Below are 24614 nucleotides of genomic sequence, written 5' to 3' on the forward strand. Positions count from 1 at the left end.
ATGAAAAAGCCATGTTAATTTTAAAGATAAAAATCTGAGCTTTAAAATCCCCGTCTTATTCCAAGCTAGACTGCTCCTGGTTGTCCCGTAAATGGGGAATAACCAACAGGCACAACCTGACACTATAAGGGAAGACGCCCCCCAAGAGGGATGGAGGCGGGAAAGAACAATGACTCACCAGAGTGGGTCTGCGTGCGACACACTGATGACAAACGCCTCCCCTGTCTGTCCAGAAAGCGTCCGCCCACTTTTATCGACGATGGTTCCCGAAATCTGAATTAACAAAGCAAATTCAGTCAGAAGTACAGACGCGAATGAAGAGTTCAGCCACAAGGCCAGATACGGGGAGCAAGCTGACTTCCGGTGCTCCTTCACCGGGAAGAGAGCGGTGGGACTCACAGGCAGCACTTTCTACAATGGTCAGAACAGAGATGCCGAGGGAGGGGGGAGCTGGGAGCCAGGGAAGCGAGGAAAAGGGAGGCAAAGGCCATGACGAGAGCAGAGAGCAGCATTGGAATTCACACATCTCCCCAGAGAAGCCTTTCCCTGAGCCTCCTGCTGTGACACGGCCCTAGTTTTGATTCTATTTTATTCTCTCCAAGGAGCCTTAGGACTCTGGGGTGGGTCTGCCTATTGATTAATAAATTGGCAATCCGCTGTCCTCAGTGCGGGGAACTTCACAGCCAGCATGCAAGGCCACCCCCCTCCCTCAGGGCCCTAAGGGGCGTGCGTCCCTAAGCCTCTGGCTCCAGGAGACAATTCAGCCAGACGCTTTGCCTTCCATCAACCACTTCTAGAATCGTTGTGTCTCCAGGTGGTGGTAGGAGGGAGGTGAACAGAAAACTTCAAGGAAGTGGTTCCTAAAAGATACTATCAGTAGTTCTATGCAAGAAAAAAACAAAAACAAAAAACCCTACCCTCAAATGACAGTATTAATAAAAACCAAAATCAACACTTTAGACTTACAAAGATGGGCCGGGGAGCGTACGTCTCTTCAAAAAGGTTCTGGAGTGCAAACAAGGCTGCCTGTCAGGGAAAGAGAACATCAGCGGGTTGCGAGGTGGCTGCCGAGGAGGCGGGAGCTGCACTCACCTGCTCCCGGCCCCGGACCGGCACTTACAGCTCCATCACAGAGCAATCAGCCTGAATATGAATAACCCACGGAAGGTGGCTGACCTGAAACATGATAACCCAGGATTTACAGAGGAAGCCACAGGGACTGGGAGGAAGGGCCAGCACCCACACCCAGGTGCAGCGGCAGCTGAGAAGCCGGAGGGGTCCCCAACCCAGAGCAACAGAGATGGGATGAGGAGCCCACGTGGCACCTGGCAGTGAAATGAGTGGGGATTCGGTCTACCTGGAAGACCCAGCCGCCACCTCCCCAGGGACGAGCACTCCTGTGGCTACAGCCCGGGAGAGGGGCGGGCACTACCTGGTACCCGACTGCTGGCGAGGCCCCTCTGCATTACTCCTGCGGGGGGGGGGGGGGGGGGGGGGAGGTGTCTGCTGGCTGCACCCACAAGTGCACCTCTTTTTCTGGGGAGGCTTTTGACAGTTGCCAGATGGGAGGGGTGTTTGGGAATGGGTGAAAAAGGTGAAGGATTAAGTACAAATTATTAGTTACATAATAGTCTTTTTTTTAAAATTCTGAATCTATGGTCTTACTTCCAAAACATTTAAACAATTACTGGTAAACATTTGATGAGATGTAAAGTACTAGGGATAAAAAGAAACCTTTTTTTAAATCCTTACCTTGGAATGGGGAATGCCCTTGCAAATATAATTCCCTCCCCACCAAACACACACACACACCCAAAAAGCCAGAATCTGTAAATCCAACCATACAAAATTAAAATTCTCTTATACCATTATAAAGCTAAATCAGCCCTAGCTGGTTTGGCTCAGTGGATAGAGCGTCAGCCTGTGGACTGAAGGGTCCCAGGTTCGATTCAGGTCAAGGGCACATGCCAGGTTGTGGGCTCGATCCCCAGTAGGGGACATGCAGGAGGCAGCCGATCAATGATTCTCTCTCATCGTTGATGTTTCTCTCCCTCTCTCTCTCCCTCTCTCTAGCTTCCTGACATCAATAAAGATATTTTAAAAAAATGAAATAAAAAACAACAACAAAACTATATGACCACATAGAAAGTCAAACACCAAACTGGACACAATATTAGCTCCTCATCACTGTCAAGGTTGATTTCCTTAGGGAAAGACAATAAAAAAGACCAAAAGTCCAACAGAAATAAGGCACAGAACACACATCACAGGAGAGAAAATGTCAATGGTTGTAAAACTTCAAAAAGATGCTCTATTTCATTTCTAGTCAGAAAAATACAAAATGAAAACTACAGCACGGAAGCATTTTTTACCCATCAAATTGGAGGAGATCCAAAAGTGTAACACTAGATGGTGTTAGCCAGGGCGTGAGAAACCTGTGCTGCTCGCTGACAGGGGCTTAAAAGAGTACATCTCCAGGAGGCTAACTTGACACTAAAGATTAACCCTTGGCACTCGCTTGCTTTTTTCTCGATTCCTTTATTCTAATGCTAACCGTGTGGAGTCACACTTGACATCCGAGTGCAAAAGGTTAAAACAAACAATGCGCAATCCCCTGACCTGGCAATGTCACCTGTAGCGAGCTATCCGCTAGATACACTGTGCAAACACATCAGGTATGAACTGACGGTCGCCAGATGGGAGGGAGTTGTGGGGATGAGTAAGGTGAAGGGGTTCAGAGGTACAACTTGGCAGTTATAAAATAGTAACCAGGATGTCAAGTGCAGTCAGTAATATTTTAATAACTGTGTACGGTGCCAGGTGGGTACTAGACTTATTGAGGGGAATACTTTGTAAGTTACATAAGTATCTACTCACTATATTGTACATCTGAAACTAATATTATAATGTATGTCAACTGTAACTGAAAAATTAAATAAGCAAACAAACAAGTAAGAAACACAGGCATAAGGACATTTACTTTCCACTCCATATACCTATGTACCTTTGCACACGTGTCAGGAATACACACCCCCATGCTGATACCTGTCAGGACTCGACCCTGGTGACCGTAGTTGTCCCCAGGAAATAGGAGGTGGAAGGGTATTACATACATTTACGACTCTTTGGAATTTAGAACCATGTGTATGTATTTATTACCTATGCATAAATGCACATAGAGTAGCTATACAGGAAAATATTTACTTTCATAATTTAAAATAAATGTCTAAAAAAAAGTTTAAAAGATAACCTCTTGAAGTTTTTTTCATGCTACTGGCCCCAGAAATAGTCAAGAATAAAATGGAACAAAGGAATTTCATTTAACTTTAAAAATTGCTATCATTGCCCTAGCTGGCTTGCTCAGTGGATAGAGCGTCGACCTGCAGATTGAAGGGTCCCAGGTTCGATTCTGGTCAAGGGCACATGCTTGGGTTGCGGGCTCAATCCCCAGTAGGGGGTATGCAGGAGGCAGCTGATCAATGATTCTCTCTCATTGATGTTTCTATGTATCTTTCCCTCTAGCTTCCTCTCTGAAATCAATAAAAATTGTTTTTTAAAAAATAGCTATCATTGTCTTCTCACTACATTAGGGATTCATCACAGCCCTTCCCTTCCCACCCCCCACACCCTGTCCCTTTTCCTCTCTTAACTCACCTTGGCATTGGCAGTATCGAAAATAGTTTCAACGAGTAAGATATCGACCCCTCCGTCTAGGAGCCCTTGGGCCTGCTCTTTGTATGCCTCAACGAGCTCATCAAAAGCTGCAAAAAATAAATCACACCCAGGACATCAGTCAGTATCCCCTGAATGGCCCAGACATGCTGAGTTATGTGAACTAAATACTGCTGGTTTACAGCCCATAATTTAATGACAGTGCCACCTTTTGTAAGAAACCAAATGCAGAAATATGGCGGTGATGGAAGTTAAACCAGTAAACGGAATACAGTTGCTCATAAACACTTGCGCAAGGTCTGCACGTCCCACATGTGAGCCGAGAAAGAGCGAGCGCGCGGGAAGCCAGGATTTCCTGAGCCCCGGACCTACTTTAGAGATCTCTAGGGCAGGTTGTTCTTTCCAGGGGTGGCTTTGATCAATTCACAGGGATGAGTGTGAGGAGTAACACGGAAACGTGTCACACAGGGCGAGTCACAGCCTCTCCCTCTCTGTGGCAGAATAAAAGGCTGCAGTTCTGTGGATTTGGCTCCTGCCCTCTGACACCAACTCTGTCAGAGAAAACACCTGCCTGGTGGGCAATTTCAATCTCAAAGAAAAGTGTCCAATCACGCCTGGGTAACATTTTTGTCAAGAAACAACTTGAGTTCTCTATTTCCCACTGAGAGGCCATCCCTCTCCCCATTTCACTTCCCAACCAAAAGAGAAGATGCCCAGCCGCTCGGCAGAGAGGCCTGAACAGCGAGTTACGCTGCTGTCTGCGTCCTTCACCTTCCACAGCGCGAGAGAAAGGAAGAGGGAGCCCTGACCGGTTTGGCTCAGTGGATTGAGCGTCGACCTGCGGACTGAAGGGTCCCAGGTTCGATTCCGGTCAAGGGCATGTACCTTGGTTGCGGGCACATCCCCGGTGGAGGTGTGCAGGAGGCAGCTGATCGATGTTTCTCTCTCATCGATGTTTCTAGCTCTCTATCCCTCTCCCTTCCTCTCTGTAAAAAATCAATAAAAAATATTTTTAAAAAAAAGAAAGGAAGAGGGAGCTCCTCACCATCACGCTGAGACCGAGAGCATCAGAGGGAGCCACCCTGGTGACCGCGTGTGGAAGCACAAACCATACTTGTCTGAACTTGTCATCTACACATAACCCATCACCATTCATCATATCATGACTATGCAGCTCTGAAAGTTCCATTGTTTGTTTTTAGTAGTCTCATGCTTAAGAAATTCACCTAGATTTCTAAGATGCTCTTGTAAAATCTCAATGCAAGTATGCTTATATATATATGGTAGTTTATCATTTTTGTAATGCTAATATGTTTATATAGTTTGGACTGCTTTGTGATAAATAAACTGGAGGTCTAGTGCAGTGGTCGGCAAACTCATTAGTCAACAGAGCCAGATATCAACAGTACAACGATTGAAATTCCTTTTGAGAGCCGAAAACTGACTTGTGCACATGGGCCACGAAGTTTCAATTGCCCTGTATGTGCGCGCCCACACGTGGTATTTTTGTGGAAGAGCCACATTCAAGGGGCCAAAGAGCCGCATGTGGCTCGCGAGCCGCCGTTTGCCGACCACTGGTCTAGTGGGTTATTCTCTCATTGGCCAAGGCTGGGTGTCCAAAATTTCTCAACTTGTCATTTTAACCTTCTGCACTCAGATGTCGAGTGTGACTCGACACGGGTAGCATTAAATCCCGAGTAGAATAAAAGAATCGAGAAAAAAGCAAGCGAGTGCAAAGGGTTAAAGCTTTATTTTGATCGGTCTTATTTCCATAGCTGATAAAGAACACAACACCAAGTACATTCAAAAACAAGTTTAAAAAAGAAAAAAAGCCACAACAAAACACACACACAGCCGCTAACTTTCTTTTGAGACGTATACTATATTCCAGGAAGTGCTGTAAGCCCTTCATGTGGATTAAGTCTCAATAACCCTGAGACAGGTGTATTACCGGTCCCATTTTACCAAAACACAGCAGTTCTTGCTCGAGATCAAGGTGTGTACGTGACGAATACTCACTGATGTTCCTGAAATCTGGTCTTTCCACAGAGGGGGACACAGAGAGCGTCTTGTTAGTTGGACCCAGCGCTCCTGCCACAAACCTCTTCATTCCTTTGGGGAAGAAAAGCAAGTGTGAAATCTCTGGATTGCTCCAGGGTTTTGTTGTGAATCAAGAAGCTGTGAGATTTCCCGAGGATACCGGGCTATCATCCTTTGTCCAACACTCTGAAACCCAAAAAGCACAAAAGCTCCAACTTTTCTCTTAATTCATTTGACAACGAAACTCGACCTCTCCTGAATGAACAAGAGGCTTATGGATAGTCTTCCTCCCACTCAGAGGGATGGTTCAGAGATTTTACTGCAAAATTTGGTTATGGACTGTCCTGGATCCCACTGGAAAAATGATGAAATATAGGGCAGCCACACACATGATCACCAGGCCAATCCAAAACACTCTGCATTCTCACATGGCCGGCTTCAAAGGGTTTCAGTAAGTAATCCTTTTCTACCACCAGGTTACAGCTGAAACTACCCAAGGGGTCATCTTGGTGAAAAGGGGGAAACGCTCCTCACCTGTCTGGAGAGTGACCTCCTCGGCCGCTTTCCGGGCCACGGCCGCGGAGCACGTGTTCATCCGGTAGACCTAGCACAGAACTGCAAGCGTTAGCCTGTCCTTTTTCTCCACGTGCTGAACAAGGAACGCAAGACCTTCTAAAAACCCAATGTCACTCACAGCAGGGAAATGGGGAGTGAATTAATTTGAGGTCTGAATGAAATCCTGGCCAAGAAGGCCCATCGGCGACCCCAGCCTGAAAGGCCAGACTCTTGGGAAACTGCTTCTGGTTCTCCCCCCAAAACCATGAGTGAGGCGGCAGAAGGACCATCTCTGGACCTCTGGCGTGGCAGAGAATAAGCTGGTGTCGCTCAACGGGTTTTGAGATTTAGTAAAAAGAATAGTGTGGAGAGCGGCTACAGCGTTCGGACAGGATCAAGCCTCGGACTGACTTGTGGCAAAGCCACATACAAGTCCCAGCTTGGAGGGCAAAGGCCTCCCAGCACAATGAGAGCCAAAAGGCTATGGTTGTATGTAAGCTTGACCTTATAGTCTGACCCTGCAGTCCTAGGTAGCTAAGGGAAGTGGGCTGCGGGTGGGGGGTGGGGAGTGGGGGTGCAGCAAGTGCTGCCTAAAGAAAGCTTGATAGACTTCAGAGAATGGCAACCACAGGAAAGCAGCAGATTTGAAACTCGCAAGAACATTGTAAACGTCTTGCCCTTGTTGTGCTGTGTGTGATCTGACTGTAAAATAGAGCTTCGGCTTACAGGCTGGGTCACTGTTCCCTCATCCAGGCCCAGTGATCCACCTGGCCCCAACTGTATTCTCCTGTCTGTTTTCTTTAATCCTTCACCGCCCCGCCTCAGGTTCACCCCTGGATGCAGTTCAAATACTAATGGGAAAGGCACAGGCTTTAGACCCTGGAGGCCTGGCTTCCAGGCCCAGCTCGTCACTGTCAGCCCGGGCAGTTCCCTTCGAACCTCTTCAGGCCCTGACTTCCTTCACCGAACAATGGTTGTGAGTGAGCGATGGTTCTGAACTTTCAGTAGATTATTAACCTCTTGATATTTGGTAAAGGTCCGAGAACCCTCTCACTAGGAAATAAAAGCAAGTATGCACAAACGTACAAAGCACTGCCTACAAGTGAAAGAGGGACAAGGCTGCCCTAGCTGGTCTGGCCCAGGGGATAGAGCATCAGCCTGCCACTAAACTTATACTTAAAAATGGTTGGGATGCTAAATATTACGTTACATGTATTTTGCCACAATTTAAAAAAAAAAAAAAAAGGAAATCAAATCTACCACCCAATACTTAAAAAGGCCTCACAAGCCCTGACCGGTGTGCTCAGTGGTTAGAGCATCGTCCCATGCACCAAAAGGGGTGAGGGTTTGATTTCCGGTCAGGGAACATACCCAGGTTGTGGGTTCAGGTTCAATCCCACCCAGGTTGGGGCACCTATGGGAGGCAATTGACAGGTGTTTCCCTCTCACATCGATGTTTCTCTCTCACTCTCTCCCGCTTCCCCTCTTAAAAAAGAAAAAAAGTCAACAAACATATCCTCGGGTGAAGTTTTTAAAAAAAGGCCTCACAAGATAGTGCACACAAACAATCATTATGCCTTTATCGAAAGTCACTGTATAATAAGCATCCTTTTTATTGGATTATTACTTGCCCATAAAAGAAGCCAGATGGAAAATGAACGGGCTGCTATGTTCATAAGCGGAAGCGAGTCAAACCGTTTCCCTGAGCACAAACTACAGATCACGAGGCATTTGCTTCAGGCGGTCGGCTCGCTAGCAACTAGCAATGTGAAAAACGCTCACACACACCTTAGTTATGAAGGAAAATGGATGTCTTACCAAGTGCTCCAGGCCATAGTCAGCTTGGGCAACACTAGTGCTGCTGAAAGTGTTTGTTTCGATGATGTCAGCCCCAGCCAGCAAGTAATCCTGTAATGAGGTAGGAATGTCAACGCCGAGTTTTAGAATCCCTGTCCCCCAACAACAAACATGCCTTTTCAACACCATCACCCCCAAACAGCCTCTGACCAGTTACTAAGCATCAGGCACTGCACTAGAGGCCAGAGACGCAAACAGATGTAAGACCTGCACAGAAAGGCGGGTGGTGTAAACAAACACAAAACCTGGCCCTAGCCGGCTTGGCACAGTGGATAGAGCATCCGCCTGGGGACTGAAGGGTCCCGGGTTCGATTCCAGTCAAGAGCACATGCCCTGGTTGCAAGCCCGATCCACAGTAGGGGGCGTGCAGGAAGCAACTGATCAATGATTCTCTCTCATCATTGATGTTTCTATTTCTCTTTCTGAAATCAATAAAAATATATTTTAAGAAAATAACTAAACCCAGAATTTGACCTCAGACAAGTTCACACACAGTTTTGAGAGCTGTGTCAAGTGTCTGTATCCTCCAGAGCACCCAGTACAGTGTTCTGCCCTGAGTACATGAAGCGGTATGAGGCGTGGTGACAGGTTACCTTATGGATTTGATAAATGACATCCGGTTGAGTTATACTTAGGATGTCATTGTTGCCTTTCAGCGGCAGGGCGTGGTCCTTAAACTCCTGGCCTCGGAAGTCCTCTTCACTCAGCTTGTGCCGCTGGATCATGGTCCCCATCCCGCCATCCAGGACCATGATCCTCTCCCGCAGGATGGCCTCGATCTCCTCCCGCAGGGTTTTTTTCTTCACGCCCGCTTTGAAGAAAAGGAACGTGTGACTTTAAAAAATTAAAGGGGATCATGTGATATGTATTTCTCTGACTGACTTATTTCACTTAGCATAATGCTCTCCAGCTCCATCCACGCTGTTGCAAATGGTAGGAGTTCCTTCTTTTTTACAGCAGCGTAGTATTCCATTGAGAGATCAACCAAAAGACTTGTATGCACGCATATAAGCATCACCAATGGACAGAGACAGCAGGGGGGTGAGGGCAGGTATGAGAGTGGGGAGAGGGGCAATGGGGGATACGGACACATATGTAATGCCTTAATCAATAAAAAAAATCAATTAAAAAATGAAAGGGGGAAAAAGATGTGTGGTGAGAGGGTGTAGAGTCCTTTTATAACCATTCACAACAGGGAGTAAGGAGGGCTCATAAAAAAGATGTGCTGCAGAAACCGGTTTGGCTCAATGGATAGAGCGACGGCCTGCGGACTGAAGGGTCCCAGGTTCGATTCCGGTCAAGGGCATGTACCTTGGTTGCGGGCACATCCCTGGTGGGGGGTGTGCAAGGAGCAGCTGATCAATGTTTCCCTCTCATCGATGTTTCTAGCTCTCTATCCCTCTCCCTTCCCCTCTGTAAAAAAATCAATAAAGATGTGCTCATAGCTCCACAACGTTAGAAAAATGCTGCCCCAAAACTTTTTCACTGAGTTATTACCACGGCCTAATGCAATGAAAGATGTACGGAGGGCGGGGGGGAGGCGGGGCAGGGTGGCGGCGGGAAAGGACAGGGTGCCTACGGGGAGAAGGACACGGAGTGCCGGCGAGAAAGGGCGGGGTGCGGGGGGGACGGGAGCCGGAGAGAGGACGGGGTGCCGGAGGGGAGGACTGGTTGGTGGCGGGAAAGGACGGGGTGCCGGAGGGGAGATGGACACGGGGTGCCGGCGGGAAAGGGCGGGAACCGGAGAGAGGACGGGGTGCCGGAGGGGATGGACGGGGTGCCCGCGGGGGAGGACGAAGAGCCGGCAGGGGGAACGGGGTGCCGGCGGGGCGGGAGGGGGGGGGGGGAGGGATGGGTGCCAGCGGGGAGGACGGAGAGACACGTGGGCGCCCCGGCTGCTCCAGAAGCCCACGGGCGCCGCCGTCTCCCACGGGAATCCCGCGGGGCGTCATGGGTGCAAGCAGCACCGAGACCCGGAGCCCCCAGCGCGCGCCAGGCAGCCCCGCGACCGGGCTGAGCCGAGTGTTACCCGCGGGCGCGCGCTCCTGTGGCGCGGGCGACATGCCGCTGGGCCCGCTCCTCCGCCTCGGGCGCGGGACGCAGCAGGGCGGTCTCCACGGGGGACAGCGGAGAGCGACACCGGCCAGCGCGGGGCGCGCCACGGAGCCGGGGGCCGGGGAGCCGCGGACGTGGCACCGGGGAGAACGACGTGCGCGCTGGAACCGGCCGCCTCAGGACGGGGTTTCTGTCGCAGCCGATCATCCACGCGGAGCTCCCGCCCCGGGGCTGTGATTGGCCTGTGCGAGCTCTTCGCGGCCGCTTGAGCTGTCGGTCTCAACCAATCGCCTGAGGCTCGCCCCGGGGTTCTCTGGGAAATGTAGTCCGGTCCTCGCGAAGCTTCGCGCACCTCTGCACTCGCATCCGGGAGTGCAGCCGCCTGGCGGCTTGGAGCGTGGGCTGTGTGGGGAGCGGACAGTGGCTCCGCGCTGTTGGCACCGCAATGCTGACCCCGCGCTCCTGACCCCTCACTGCTGGTCCCGCAATGCTGGCCCCCCCACTGTGTGCAGCTCAGAGCTGGGGCTTGAGTGGAAGGCCAGGCGCTATGCCTCCCGCTATAGCCTGGGGCTGGGCGAGGTGCGTGTGCGGCCACTTATAGACAGAAAGCATTTACTAAGTCCTACTGTGTGCCGGACAAGGGAATGCAAAGACAAACTGCCTCCCACCCTCACCCCCATCCCCACCTGTCTTAGAGCAACTCACGACCTAGGTTAAGACTAATAATCGAGCCTACATAACAGTGACAGCAAAGGTAGAGATTGGGGTGCTGCACCTACAAACCAAGGAACCGGGGATTGCTGGCAAACGTCAGAAGCTAGAAGAGACTGGAGATTCTCCCCCGTAGATGTCAGAGGGAGAAAGGCCCTGTTGACACCTTAGTTTTGGACTTCTAGTTTCCAAACCTGTGAGACAACACATTGTGGTTGTTTGAGGCCACCCATTTTGTGCTACTTGGTTCTAGTAGCCCTGGGAAATAATACAAATGCATCTGTAGTGGATGGGAACACTGCAAAAAAGCCTCCTCTCTCTCTGCAGGAGAGTCTATTATCTTATTTTGGTGATAATCTGCTAGCTCACTCCCCACCCTCACCTTCACCCTCACCCTCACCCTCACTCAGCTCATCCCACACAAACCCATAGTATAGAGATAAGACCTTCAGACAACTCCTGGGTTTTTTTGTTGCTAATCCTCACCCAAGGATACTTTTCCCATTGATTTGTAGCGAATGGAAGGAAGGGGGAGAGACAGAAACACTGATGTGAGAAACACATTGATTGGCTGCCTCCTGCATGTGCCCTGACCAGGGCCAGGGATTGAACCTGCAACTGAGGTACATGCCCTTGACCGGAATGGAATCGAACCTGCAACCCTTCAGTCTGCAGGCCAACGCTCAATCCACTGAGCTAAACTGGCCAGGGCCAATTAGATCAACCTTAATTCCTCATCCCAAATTTACCCCCTACCCAACCAGCTGTTTCTAATGCTTTTTAAAAATATATATTTTTATTGATTTCAGAGAGGAAGCAATGGGGAGTGCGCGAGTACCCCATGTTGGGCTGCCAGTTGCAAGTGTATATCCCCCACGTCCCACGTGGTTCAGGGTTCATGTTCAGGGTTCGAGTTCTGGAGGAGGCCGCACACAAATGAAAGAGACAAGAAAATATTAATTTGGGAATTGGGGGCCCTTTTATTCAGGTTTGGGATCCACCTATAGCCCTTAGGCAGGCAATTCCAGTAACAGCTCGCTGATAGCCCATCAGCAAGGATTACCTAAGACTAAAAGGTGGAAGTTGCTTCAGCTCCCTGTCTCCACCAGACAGTGGGTGCTTGGCCCTGACCCTTGCCAGAGCCTCAAGGTGGACCAGCCTTCCGGGTTCCTTGTCCACACCTCTCTGCTAGGGAAGGCAATAGGCGGCTTCCAACAGGAGAGAGTGACAGAAACATCAGTGATGAGAGAGAATCATTGATGGGCTGCCTCCTGCATCCCTACTGAGGATCAAGCCCACAACCCAGGCATGTGCCCTTGGCAGGAATCGAACCCAGGACCCTTCAGTCTACAGGCCGATGCTCTATCCACTGAGCCAAACCGGCTCGGGCCAGTTTCTAATTCTTTATGGCTGGCAAATAGTTACCCAAAGAGTTTAAATATGATGGCAATTTTAAGTGAGGAAGTTTGTGGTTAACCAAAGAAACGGGCTATTCTTTAAAAAAAAAAAAAAGCATGGATTCTTTTTCTTTTATAAATTAAGTTTAATTGATAATTCAGCTTCAGAAATAAAAATAACTTCTAAGATGAGAGTATAAACATGTTTATTAAGTGTTTTTCAGAGTTTATCTCCTTTCTTCATTTATTAGCAGATAGTACTGATCTGTTCTCTTGCCTGAATATTGTAAAGCAATGAACATTTTAGGCAGCTGAGCTACCTGTACGCATCCTAAAACACCCCAAGTCCCCCTCGTGGCTTCAGAGGCAGAACGACTTCCCAGTTTTCCCTTTATGTTTATGGCTGGAATATAGCACCTGCTGGAAGTAGAGAGTCAAGAGTTCCTCTAAATATCACCCAAAGTGTTTGGCATTACACACAGGGACTCGGGTATTTCAGGAACTTGCTACCTACCAACTACTTAATAAAATGAAGCAAATTAAATGAAACTTTTGAAGGTTAAGGGTTCTACATGGGCCAGTGCAGTAAAAGTATGAAGTTACCAAACAGGTATAAAGGGAAAATATCACATTTCCAGCTGTTGGTGGCAATCCACCAAAAATCTGAGAAAGCAGACGGGGGGTAACAGGCACATTACTGCTTTTCTAGCAACACTTGGATTGCTGTTTGCAACAGTTTTTGTTTGTTTATAGTCCCTTTCCTGATCATTAAGGACTCAGATGTAAACAGAATTCCTGCCTTCTTCTCTACAAGCTGTCAACAGGGTGGAAAAACAGAGGGGGAGTTATAGCATAAGGCAGCCCAAACATTGGAACAGATGAACATTCAGGAGAGCAGAGGATGCTGGGAGCAGGAGGTGTCTGTCCTCTGTGGCAGGGCTTCAGGTGTGGAGAGAGCCAGACCCAGGGCTCGGCACCCCATCACAGTGGTGACCACACGCTGAGTGCTGGCAAAAGAACGTCTAGTCGCTCCTACTACACAGAAGCATTCCCCCAAATATGTAAGGTCTGCAATGCGAGCTCTTACTTCTACGGCTGCTAAGAATGAGTCCTTCCCTACTAACGCCTCCTGACCAGGTCAGAAAACCAAGGGCGTAAAGAAGTGCGGCCTGGTGAGCGATCTGGGTGCCGGTCTCTGACCCATGTCCTGTTATAAACTATTGCTACGGAAACCTGTTTATTTAAAAAAAACAGAGCACTTACCTACAGTCATCTCTCCCAAACCTGTGCTACCAAGCTCTAGGAAATGCACAGAAACCTGGACTCAATACGTAATCCTAACACATTCATTTTTCCTAGTGACTACGTCTTCCTCTCTGGCAAGCAGACCGGCTTCTGTGATTCCTGAGGTCTCTGCTTTGGACGATAAATAAGGCATTGAAATCCACTACCTCGACTGCATAGTCCTAAACAACGAAGAGCTGACTATAAATTCTATTTAAAAATTTTTAAGTTCTAAAGATATTTTGGGTCGTCTGGTTCCATTCCCTGGAAGTTCTGTTTCACAATATTAAGTTCAACTAAAGAAACGATAGTACTTAAATATTGCTAATCTTTGGATGAGAAGGTAGAACACGAATATCCCAAATATATTCCCCTCACGATAATCACATAAGCCTACTTGAGAATATTTTTAAAGATATCAAACATTTACCAAATTTTTTCTTCCTGGTCTCAAATCTTGGGTATTTGGGAATTTCCCATTCTGTACTTCTGTCCCTAGATCCTCCTCATTTCATACTACTCAAGGAATTTGCTTTGTTTGAGCAAAGAAACAAACCAAAAAACCCTGATATTCCATTGCATTTAGCTAACAATTCCGAAATAGAGAAACCTATTGATGAAGCACACTATGTCATAAACCATTACTGAGCTGCAAAATCTCGCCCTGTCCCTCCCCTTAACCAAGCTCGTCCAAGTCTTTCCCTGCTGTGGGCGGAGGTGTCGGGCTCACAGGTCGCTCTCCCCGTAGAGCGCGGAGGAGAAGGCCGCGTAGTCCAGGGCGCCAGGCACCGCGCCGGGGCCCTTGTAGGCTGGCATGCGCCCCAGGCAGTACTGCGCCTGGTCCGGGGGCAGCTCGCGCCGCAGCTCCTCCGCCAGGATGTACGGCTGCAAGAGACAGAGAGGGGTTTGCAAGTCAGTCGGGGAAACCCTGCAACAGATGTGCTCATGCTGATACACAGCTGGCGTTGGTTCTGTTTAAAAAAGGATACAGCCCTCACTGGTTTGGCTCAGTGTCTAGAGCATCAGCCTGCGGACTGAAGGGTCCCGGGTTCGATTCCAGTCAAGGGCACATGCCCGGGTTGCGGTCTTGATCCCCAGTAGTGGGGGTGCAGGAGGCGGTCGATCAATGATTCTCTGTCATCATTGATGTTTCTATCTCTCTCTTCCCTCTCCCTTCCTCTCTGAAATAAATAAAAATATATATTTAAAAAATAATAAAATAAATAAAAAGGGTTAAAGGCAGGTCATCTAATGGGCCTGGTACCTGCAGACCAAGCTTACACCTGAGACCACACCTGCAGGGCGGCCAGTCTCCCACCGGGAGCGTTGCTACCAGTATTTCTCAAACTGAGCCACAGGGGGAGGGCTAAATACTGCGACCTCAAGTCTGCTGGCTGAACCAGTAAAACACACCAAAAAAAAACCCCTACGAGGTACACACTCTTGGTTCCTTGCATAAAACTCACTGTGAGGCCCAAGCACAAATTTCAGGAGCAGAATGTGTTTTTTCTGTTCTGGGCGAACACCACTGTTTACCTGCTGCTTTCTTTCTTTCTTTCTTTCTTCTTTTTTTAATGTTTTTAATGATTTGAGAAAGAAAGAGAGAGGAATAGAGAGACAGAAACATCGATGAGAGAGGACCATGGATTGGCTGCCTCCTGCGCATCCCCCACTGGGGGCAGAGCCCACAATCTGGGCATGTGACCTGGCCGGGAATCAAACTGGTGACCTCTTGGTTCCTGGGTCGATGCTCAACCACGGAGCCACACCAGCTGGGCTACCTGCTGCTTTCTGAAAATGCTGATGTGGCACAACATGCACTACTATGGCACTATTTTCTGTTCTTGTGAGGAAAACGCAGAAGCGGAAGGAGTCTGTCCGCGCTGACCTTGTCGGACGCCAGGATGCGGAAGGAGGCGATGACCTGCTCCGCGGTGTCCGTGTCGGCCGTCTCTCTGGTCATGAAGTCAATGAAGGACTGGAAGGTGACGGTGCCCTGTCCGTTGGGATCCACCAGGGTCATGATGCGGGCAAACTCGGCTTCCCCCTGCGGCGAGGAGACAAGGACACGCTGGCTTCGAGGGCACACAGCCATGCACAGAGCCGGCCTGCTGCTCTCACCTGCGGCCCCCCGGGTCCTCTGGGCAGCAGGTGAGCACTTAAGTGTCCCTGCATCCCCCTGCAGCCTTTGGAGCAAAGGTCACTCCGCCCAGCGACTGTAACAGCGGCTGTGGCTTTATGCCTGAGGCTCCCGATGGTCAGAATTCCCTCCCCCCTGGGACCCACACTCCTGCAGGCCTGAACATAAGACTTCAGGGAGAGAGCTGGCCCTTTCCCAGGTGACACCTGAGAGGAGGGACATGCAGTCTGGAAGGTGGCTCTCAAGGCTTTTCAAGGTCCCAGAGGAGTCAGGGTGGCTCACGTTGAGAACCCACGTCAGTGGCTCCCAGGGGAGGGAGGGCAGTGGCACTACCGCAGCCCCAGGGAATGCAGGGCTTTCTAAGTGGATTCACTACTAAACCTTTGTACTTTCTAACGTTAGCGGGAAAAGCTACTTAAGTGTACACTTTAAACGGGAAAACTGTATAGTGAATTATATCTCCATAAAGCTGTTACAAATCACCAGGAAAGCTCAGTATCTGAACAATGACTGAATACAAATATAGATTCTGGTTCGGTGAAATTGCTTTCATACAGTAGCAGGCGACCTTCAGAAAGATTATCCTATTCAATGAAAATGGGCTCATCCCCAGTATATTAGTCACCTCCTGTAATATATACCAAGTTCAGCGAAACATCACCTCGGGGAACTCTCACGTCTGCTTACCAGATCATAGCCCATGGAGATCAGGCAGGCTCGGAAATCCTCGTGGTCCATCAGGCCGTTCTTCCTCTGCCGACAGAGACAAACAGAGACGCCGGGAATTAGAGGCAGAGGAGCAACTCTACTTGACCCGAGGAACAAAATCCAGGAAGAGAGGGGACACCTGAGCTGGCCAAGGACACTGTCAAGGTCACCACTGACTTACAGGAAGACCAGAGCCAACCCAGGGATGTTACAAAATGGTTTCTTAATAAGGGGAAAGCAAGGAGCAAGGGTGTGTGTGTGGCCGGGGGGGGGGGGGGGGGGGGGCAGGGAGTGACAACAGACAAGAAAGATCACACACTGAAGAAAGCAATGGAAGGAAGCGCCCAGTGCCCCTGCAAATGCCCAGTCAGCAGCTCACTACGGCCACCCACTGATGGCTGAGCATAGCCCACCACCACTCTCAGGCTGGCCCGGACGGTTTTTATTTTCAAGGTCTGAGAGGAATCGAGGCGTGGCCCTGCGTGCGTCCATCGTGGCCTCAGCACAAACCCTGTGAGGGTCCACGCACGGCCGCTCACGGTGGAGAGGAGGCCAGGGCAGGACACAGGGCGGCCCAGCCTCCCCGGACCAGGTGGCCGCCCAGGCCCTGGGTGTGACGGGAGGGAGTGCAGGTTGTGCTCGAGATTTCCTTGAGGGTGTTGAGAGGGCAGCCAAGGTGCAGGCATCGACAATAAAAACTAAAGCTGGGAAAGCGCTTTTATAATCGGCCCAGCCAGTTATGAAAGAGCGGCTCTTTGCTGGCATTTTCCTGTGCCCAAAAGCTAATGCGGGGGGCTCTCTTCTTCTGGGAACGTCTGTTCTCTCACCTACGCGATCAGCCCTCAGTCACCCTCCCGGACTTCTCTGCAACCGCCTCCAAAGCGACGCTTCCGCTGGGGACACCTCACTCTCCGCGACTCCGTGGGGCTCCTGCCTCCTTTCCATGGAGTTCATCCCCTAAGATCCGGGCCTTCTCTTTCCTACTCTCTAGACCCTGTCTTGTCAGAGATGACGGTTTGGTTCAGCCCCGAAGTCCAGAATGGGATGCCTCGCTGCCCGGGGCGCCTCCAATTCAATGGCACCCCCCTCTCTTGTGACCTCAAGGCTCGGAACTTCCAGGTCATTTTAAATCTTTCCTTTTCCCTCCACCCCCAAATCCTGCCAGATTTTCTTACAGAGAATTGGTTTTGCTCAATACTATTGAAGTCAAAATACACTTCACTTTTTAGATGCCTTTACGATGAAAATGATCACCATTTTGTTGGTGCGTTTTCCTTAAAATATCTTTTAAGAGTCGATTTTGTTCACTAAAAAATAAAATTAAGTTTTATATGGCAAAAGAACAGGTTAAATTTCTATCAGGTGCTTTTACCTAAACAGTTCCTGAGGAAAAGGTTTAAAGTCTTTAGAACCACATTTTGTTAAGGATACACATCAGCTTATAACAAACCTAGCTTTGCTGCCACGCACAAAGGCGTTCCCTACGTCACCCGCACCGAACAGCACACAATCCTAGCCGACGTGGCCTGGGCAACGTCAGAGCTTAGCACCCTTCACCAGGGTGGCTGTCTTCCTTTGGCATTCACCACCCCCTGCCCGTGACCTTGTAGGGCCTGAAGACTTAAGCGAATGGCCTGGGCATTATCTTGAATGTATCTGAAAGTCCCCAGTATTGCCTTGCAAAGAGCTCGAGGGGGAGGTACCCGGTCGAAGTGGTTGAAGGAGGCTCTGAACTCGTTCATCTGCTCCTGGGTGATGCCCTTGGCGTCCCTCGTCAGGATCTGTGTCTCCACCTCGTTGATGGTCCTGGCGATGGTCGTCAGCAGCAGCTCCCACCCCACGCGGATGTGCTGCCGGGAGAGAGGAGCCGTCAGCTCTGGGGCTTCCGGCGCCTCAACCTGGCCTCCCCGGCCTCCTCCTCGCAGGAGTGGGCCCAACGCGAGAGAAGCAGGGCTGACTCCCACCTCCCTACACTGCTTCTCTCCACTCGCCCGCTTTCTGCAAGGTTCTGTAGTGGGACATGCTCAGAAGCAAGGGCAGGGTTCTAACAGTGACATCTGTAGATAAAATATACAACGGACAGTCTCCTTGTCACTAGAAACATCTTTCCCTGTCACAAAGAAAGGAGGGCCCTGGATGACCCCACGGGCTCCCAGGAGATCGGATTGGTCAGCTGGTGGAAGGGGATGCCGGGCCCTCTCTCTGAAGCATGCAATGAGTCCCGCTGTGACGGTGCTGCTGCTGCTGCTGCCCATGGTGCAGTGCCTGCTGGGCCTCACAGCCTTTTCTCTTTTTAATATATTTTTACTGATCTCAGAGAGGAAGGGAGAGGGAGAGAGAGATAGAAACATCCATGATGAGAGAGAATCAGTTATCAGCCACCTCCCGCATGCCCCCGACTGGGGATCGAGCCCGCCACCCGGGCATGTGCCCTGACTGGGAATCGAACTATGACCTCCTGGTTCCCAGGTCTACACTCAACCACTGAGCCACACCGGCCGGGCTGGGTCACAAGCCTTTTCACAAACGTGGAGGAAAGACTTAGAGATCTCCACCTCCCGCACTTGCAGGACTCAACAGGAACCAAAGAGCAGGCGTGGGTGAGACCCCTGAGTGAGCCGGTCACAGCCAGGGAGGCGCACGGGCGGGGGGCGGGGGGGAGGTGGGCAGGTACCTCCATGGTGTAGTTGGTGTGCTTGTTGTCGAAGACCAGGGCCTCCTGGATGAGCTGGTGGTCGCCCTCCAGCTTGTCGATGTTGTTCTTGTAGTTGATGATGTTGTGCTCGTACTGCTTCAGCTGGTTCATCTGGTCCTCCAGCGCCCCTGTGATCTGGATGGAGCTCCGGGCGATCTCCTGGGCACAAGCACAGTGGGGACCAGGTGAGCAGGTCCGCCGCCCGCCCCCCCCCCCCCCCCAGACTGATCCCCCGCCAGGCAAAGCTCGGAGGCACCGCCCTACCTCCATCTTGTTCTGGATCCAGGGCCCGATGGCGTTGGCCTGGGCAGCGAACTGGCGGCGCAGGCGCTCGTTGGCGTGCTGGCGGGCCAGCTCCTCCTGCAGGGACTGGTCTCGGATGGGCACCAGCTGCTTCACCTGTCAGGGCCCCAGGGCAGGAGGGGTTAGAGGCCAGCTTTGGTCCAATGGGAGCGACCAAGAGATGAGGTGATGGTCCAAAGTGTGGGGGTGGGAGCAGAGGGGGGGAGGGGGAGGAGAGGGGGAAGGAGAGAGAGGGAGAGGAAGGGGCGAGGGAGTCCTGACTCTGAGACTAAAGGGAGAGCTCATTCTAGCTTTGACTGCTACCCATGCCTGCTTAAGACTGGGTGGGTGTCAGGGACACTGGGCTGGGTGTGTGTGTGTCAGGGACACTGGGCTGGGTGTGTGTGTGTCAGGGACACTGGGCTGGGTGTGTGTGTGTCAGGGACACTGGGCTGGGTGTGTGTGTGTCAGGGACACTGGGCTGGGTGTGTGTGTGTCAGGGACACTGGGCTGGGTGTGTGTGTGTCAGGGACACTGGGCTGGGTGTGTGTGTGTCAGGGACACTGGGCTGGGTGTGTGTGTGTCAGGGACACTGGGCTGGGTGTGTGTGTGTGTGTGTCAGGGACACTGGGCTGAGTGTGTGTGTGTCAGGGACACTGGGCTGGGTGTGTGTGTGTCAGGGACACTGGGCTGGGTGTGTGTGTGTCAGGGACACTGGGCTGGGTGTGTGTGTGTCAGGGACACTGGGCTGGGTGTGTGTGTTAGGGACACTGGGCTGGGTGTGTTTGTTAGAGACACTGGCTGGGTGTGTGTGTGTCAGGGACACTGGGCTGGGTGTGTGTGTGTCAGGGACACTGGGCTGGGTGTGTGTGTGTTAGGGACACTGGGCTGGGTGGGAACTGTGCTGGATTTTAGCCACGAAAATAAATTTTTCTTAAGAATGAGACAAAAAGCTCAAATAATCCTATTTTCACTATCACTGGATTTGAGGCAGCAAGTGAGGCGAGGACTTCAGTTCCCAGAAACAGTTTTCTAAGCAATTTTCTGCACTGAAAAGTCACACACATGTGGGACATGCTCATCCTGTATTCTGAAAATTCTTGAATGGCAAGCCGACGGCACCAAATTTTCAGCTGTGGTTTTAAAATAGTTCCCCTTATGGTCTTAGTATCAGGTTTTCCTTAAGGAAAAATCACCTCTACTTTCCTTACAAGCCTCAGACGTTGCTGAATGGCATTTAATAATTTAGCATATTTTGTCGGTGAAATTTGGGGTAAAGATGCAAAATCAGGCAGTCACCCTCACTGCCAGGTTTTTATGTTGCCCTCAGCCTCGGCTTCACGCGGGCCCTGGTCCCGCCCCCGTCGCCCACCTTGTCCCACTTGTTCCGCAGCTCGTCCATGGTGACGGTGCTGTAGGGGTTGCTGGAGCTGATCCGGATGTTGTAGCTCTGAATGACCTTCTCCACCTCGTTCTGGATGGCCATGATGGACTGCCGCTCGCCGTCCGCCTCGGGCAGCGTGGCCTTGAACTGCTCATGGGCCGTGATCAGACTCTGACCAGAGACACAAGTGGGAAAACCGATCTTACGTCATGCGAATGCCACAGTGTTCCCGTCTGCACACGCATGAATGCCCTTCTTTCTCTCTTTCTGTTTTGTTAATCCTCCCCTGAGGATAGTTTGCATTGATTTTTAGAGAGACTGGAAGGGAGGGGGAGAGACAGACAGAGGGAAACATCGATGTCTGAGAAACACATCGATTGGTTGCTTCCTGCACCCACCCCGACTGTGACTGGGGATCGAGCCTGCAACTAAGGTATGTCCCCCTTGACTGGAATCAAACCCGGGACCCTTCAGTCTGCGGGCTGATGCTCTATCCACTGAGCCACACCGGCCAGGGCCATGAATGCCTTTCTCACTGCAGGGATCTCTGGAGGAAAACAAATCTGAATGTTTCAGAAAAGCTATTTTGTGCATCAAAGTCAAGTTCTTTGAAATGGGAAAAAAACACACAAAGATATCATGGTGACTATTTAATCAATAGCTACAAATCCAAAGTCTTCAAAAACAATGTTCCCTCTTTTAAGAAAAATCATATTTGCTTCCATTATTCCCACGCCCAGCTTTTGGGTAGGTCTCTCTCTCCCCCGAGGGCAGAGCTTCACTTCGCTGCCCTTTCTGAGGACCGTGTTGACCTCTGACGTCCCACGAGAGGAGCCAGCACTGCTGCCGTCACACCTGCAGGCCCCCAGGCAGCACACCCGTCACGCCCCAAGGGGAAAAGGCACAGGCGCCAACTCTTTCCCGTCAGGTGCCATCAACCTCGACCCAACAGCAGCCCCCTCGGGACAAATCTAAGGGCTGCCGCGAGAGGACGGCCGGGTCGCTACCTGGATCTCCTCGATGCTGTGGACGATGAACATGTCCTGCAGGTCCTCCATGGCGCCCTCCATCCAGTTGTTGAACGGGGCAGCTCTCTTGGCAAACTCCAGGTGCAGCTGGTCGATGGTCTCCAGCAACTTCTCGGTTCTCTGGAGATTGCACAGAAAGAAGCAGGCGGCAATCACAGATTCAATAATAATTTTAAAAAACCGTCGGAAAATTCCAGAGCCACACACGATTCCCTGACATTCTGGGAATGACAGCATTCTCGTCATTAGTGTGTCTACACACAGGATTAACCACCGTTCCCAAAATCAGGCTGAGCCCGCAGCTCTCCGCAGTGTCTTCTCAAAGAAGGGTTTGATGACATCCCAAGTAGCCTGGTTTGGCCCTAGCTGGTCTGGCTCAGTGGACAGAGCCTTGACCTGTGGACTGATGGGTCCCAGGTTCGACTCCCGGTCAGGGCCCATACCCGGGTTGCAGGCTCGATCCCCAGTAGGCAGCCGTGCAGGAGGCAGCCAATCAGTGATTCTCTCTAATCATTGATGTTTCTCTCTCTCTCTCTCCCTCCCTGAAATCAATAAAAATATATTTAAAAAAAAAAAAAAGTAGCCTGGTTTGGAAGTACTTAAGAAATCCACATGTCACCTTTTTGAAAACTGAGACACCTTGCTTTGTAAGTCAGAAGTGATTCCCTAACCACGTTACATAACTGAAAATTCATGGCAGCTTCCCCATTTCAGCAAACAGTGCACAGAGAGGATGCCTTTCCCAGAAGTCCCCACCTCGTGGAGCAAGGAGGACTACAGATTACTTTTTTACTTTATATTTTTTAAATATATTTGTATTGATTTCAGAGATGAAGAGAGAGGGAGAGAGAGAGAGAAACATCATTGATGACAGAGAATCATTGACCAGCTGCCTCCTGCACGCCCCACACTGGGGATCGAGCCCGAAACCTGGGCACGTGCCCCGACTGGGAATCAAACCATGACCTCCTGGTTCATAGGTCGACGCTCAACCACTGAGCCACACCAGCTGGGCCCCCTGATTTTTTTTTTTAAGTTCAGAAGTGCACTGCCCTGAATGTGGATAAAATATAGTATAAAACTCCCAACTTCTCGTTTCCCTCTTTTTCCTACTCTCTTTGCAGGCTGCTTGCACTGGACAGTCTCTTTTGTTTTATACTCATAGTAACACAGAAAAGTAAGAATCAATGGCAGGGACTTGGGGGAAGAGCCTGGTTCCACGTCCCCGGGTGGCGTAGAGACCTCACCTCCAGGGCCTCTCTCCGCTTCTGCGTAAGCGTCCCCAGCCTGTCCCACTGGTCACAGATCTTCTGGCACCGATCGTTGACGTTCACCGCATCGTGGTAGTCCAGCTCGCTGTTTGAAGTGAAGACAGAGAATAGCAGTCCCAGACGTTGCCAGGAAAAATGAGTCCAAATAAACAGATTACATATATACTTTTAAAAGACCTGATAGAATTGGAGGGTATTTCGGGGTTTTGTTAATCGTCACAGGACGAATCCCACCCCAGATTCCTCCAGCTTCACTCTCCCTAAACTCCAGACAGGAAAGGAAGGCCGGGCCGGACTCCTCCCTGGGAAGGCTCCGGGGAGCCCTTCCCCTGTCCCCACACCCACAGGGCGGGGGGCAGGGGGGGTGTCCACAGCCGCACGTACTTGAGCTCCTGCGCGATGGCCGCGATCTGCTCCACGCGGTCCTGGTGGGCCGCCAGGTCGCTCTCGAAGGCCTCGTGCTTCCGCAGCAGGGCCCGCACCTCCGTCAGCGTCGCCGACTCATAATCCTTCTGCAGCAAGATCTGCTCTTTGCCTGCAAAGGTTGGCACAAGAGTGAGAACAGGCCTATGTCACCCGGCAGCTTCTTGGTGCCTGGAAAGTTAGGGAATGAGCAGAGATGGTGGGATCAAGCAGGAAAAGGAGGGGAGGACAGAAGGAGGCCAGGCCCCTGCATAGGCAAGTGTGGGAGGAATGCATTTCGAGTGCCATTTGGGGGGGGGGGGGGATGAAAGACATTATCTGCTCCATTAGGAAATAAGAAGCTTAGTGTGAGACAGCAGAGCGGAGAGAGGCCAGGATACCCCTGTGGGTCCTGCGCTCGGGGCGGAGTTAGCAGCTGCCCAAGGCTCGGTCCCGGGCCAGCCAGGCCGCTCACCGTAAGCCCAGGTCTCATGGGTGGACGCCTTCTGCCTGAACTTCTCGGCCAGGTGCTCCACGCGCTCCAGCCTCCGGATCTCATTCAGCAACCACTCCTCGTAGCCCTTTTCCGCCTGCTCCAGCCGCTGCCAGGCCCCGGCGATGTCCTGGGGGGATGGGGAGGCGGCAAGGACAGGGCAGGCCCGGCGGTTACACCTGGGCCTCCTGGACACCCATGAGCCCCTCCAGTTCTCTGCTAATGGTGTTTCCTTTCCTTCCCTCACCCCTCACCCCCACCAATAACCATTTAAATGTGTTAGCTTTTAAATGTCAAATTATTGCCCAGGCCTTTTAAAGCTAGTACAGTTGTTCTCATGAGCGAGCAAATGCCTGATGCTTCTCCAGATGTGGACAGAGGCCACAGGGCTTTATTTTCTGGCCAGAAGACTAGGACACCTCAACGTGACTCAATTCGCAGCAACTTTGACTCAGTGACTGGGCTCCACCAACCGTCTGACCGACTACTGTTTCCTGACATCACACAAGTCGGGCGTGAGCCACAGACTTTCTACAAGAGGAGCAACACCCATAAAGTCCCCATTCCCGTGCAGCCTTCCTGATGGGCAAGAGAAAGACAATGAATAATTAAACTGCTCATGCCTGGGTTGCGGGCTCGA

General features: G+C 50.9%; 2 protein-coding genes across 6 annotated transcripts in view; both read right to left on the reverse strand.

Moving 5' to 3' along the window:
* The window catches only part of MTR (5-methyltetrahydrofolate-homocysteine methyltransferase), a 46564-nt gene extending 36188 nt beyond the window's left edge, over positions 1-10376 (reverse strand). For 2 of the 3 annotated variants that reach the window (XM_079763458.1, XM_079763457.1), the window contains exons 1-8: positions 10154-10376; positions 8718-8935; positions 8086-8175; positions 6247-6316; positions 5692-5784; positions 3655-3761; positions 967-1026; positions 179-273 (exon numbers count right to left, since the gene is read on the reverse strand). In XM_079763458.1, the coding sequence (XP_079619584.1) occupies positions 179-273; positions 967-1026; positions 3655-3761; positions 5692-5784; positions 6247-6316; positions 8086-8175; positions 8718-8935; positions 10154-10187 (767 nt within the window). In that variant the 5' untranslated portion in view covers positions 10188-10376. Of the gene's footprint in view, positions 1-178; positions 274-966; positions 1027-3654; positions 3762-5691; positions 5785-6246; positions 6317-8085; positions 8176-8717; positions 8936-10153 lie in introns of those variants that run through there. The other variant, XM_079763459.1, reaches the window with a different exon arrangement.
* Positions 10377-12482: 2106 nt separating this feature from the next.
* Positions 12483-24614, reverse strand: part of ACTN2 (actinin alpha 2) — a 44564-nt gene continuing 32432 nt past the window's right edge. For all 3 annotated transcript variants that reach the window (XM_079763464.1, XM_079763462.1, XM_079763463.1), the window contains 11 exons: positions 23957-24104; positions 23464-23614; positions 23056-23164; positions 21788-21928; positions 20769-20951; positions 19379-19513; positions 19094-19273; positions 18123-18269; positions 16399-16464; positions 15460-15618; positions 12483-14456 (listed from right to left, as the gene is read on the reverse strand). In XM_079763464.1, coding sequence (XP_079619590.1) covers positions 14298-14456; positions 15460-15618; positions 16399-16464; positions 18123-18269; positions 19094-19273; positions 19379-19513; positions 20769-20951; positions 21788-21928; positions 23056-23164; positions 23464-23614; positions 23957-24104 — 1578 coding nt within the window. In that variant the 3' untranslated portion in view covers positions 12483-14297. The remainder of the gene's footprint in view (positions 14457-15459; positions 15619-16398; positions 16465-18122; positions 18270-19093; positions 19274-19378; positions 19514-20768; positions 20952-21787; positions 21929-23055; positions 23165-23463; positions 23615-23956; positions 24105-24614) is intronic.

Source organism: Cnephaeus nilssonii (assembly GCF_951640355.1).
Source record: "Cnephaeus nilssonii genome assembly, chromosome: 23".
Lineage (NCBI taxonomy): Eukaryota > Metazoa > Chordata > Mammalia > Chiroptera > Vespertilionidae > Cnephaeus > Cnephaeus nilssonii.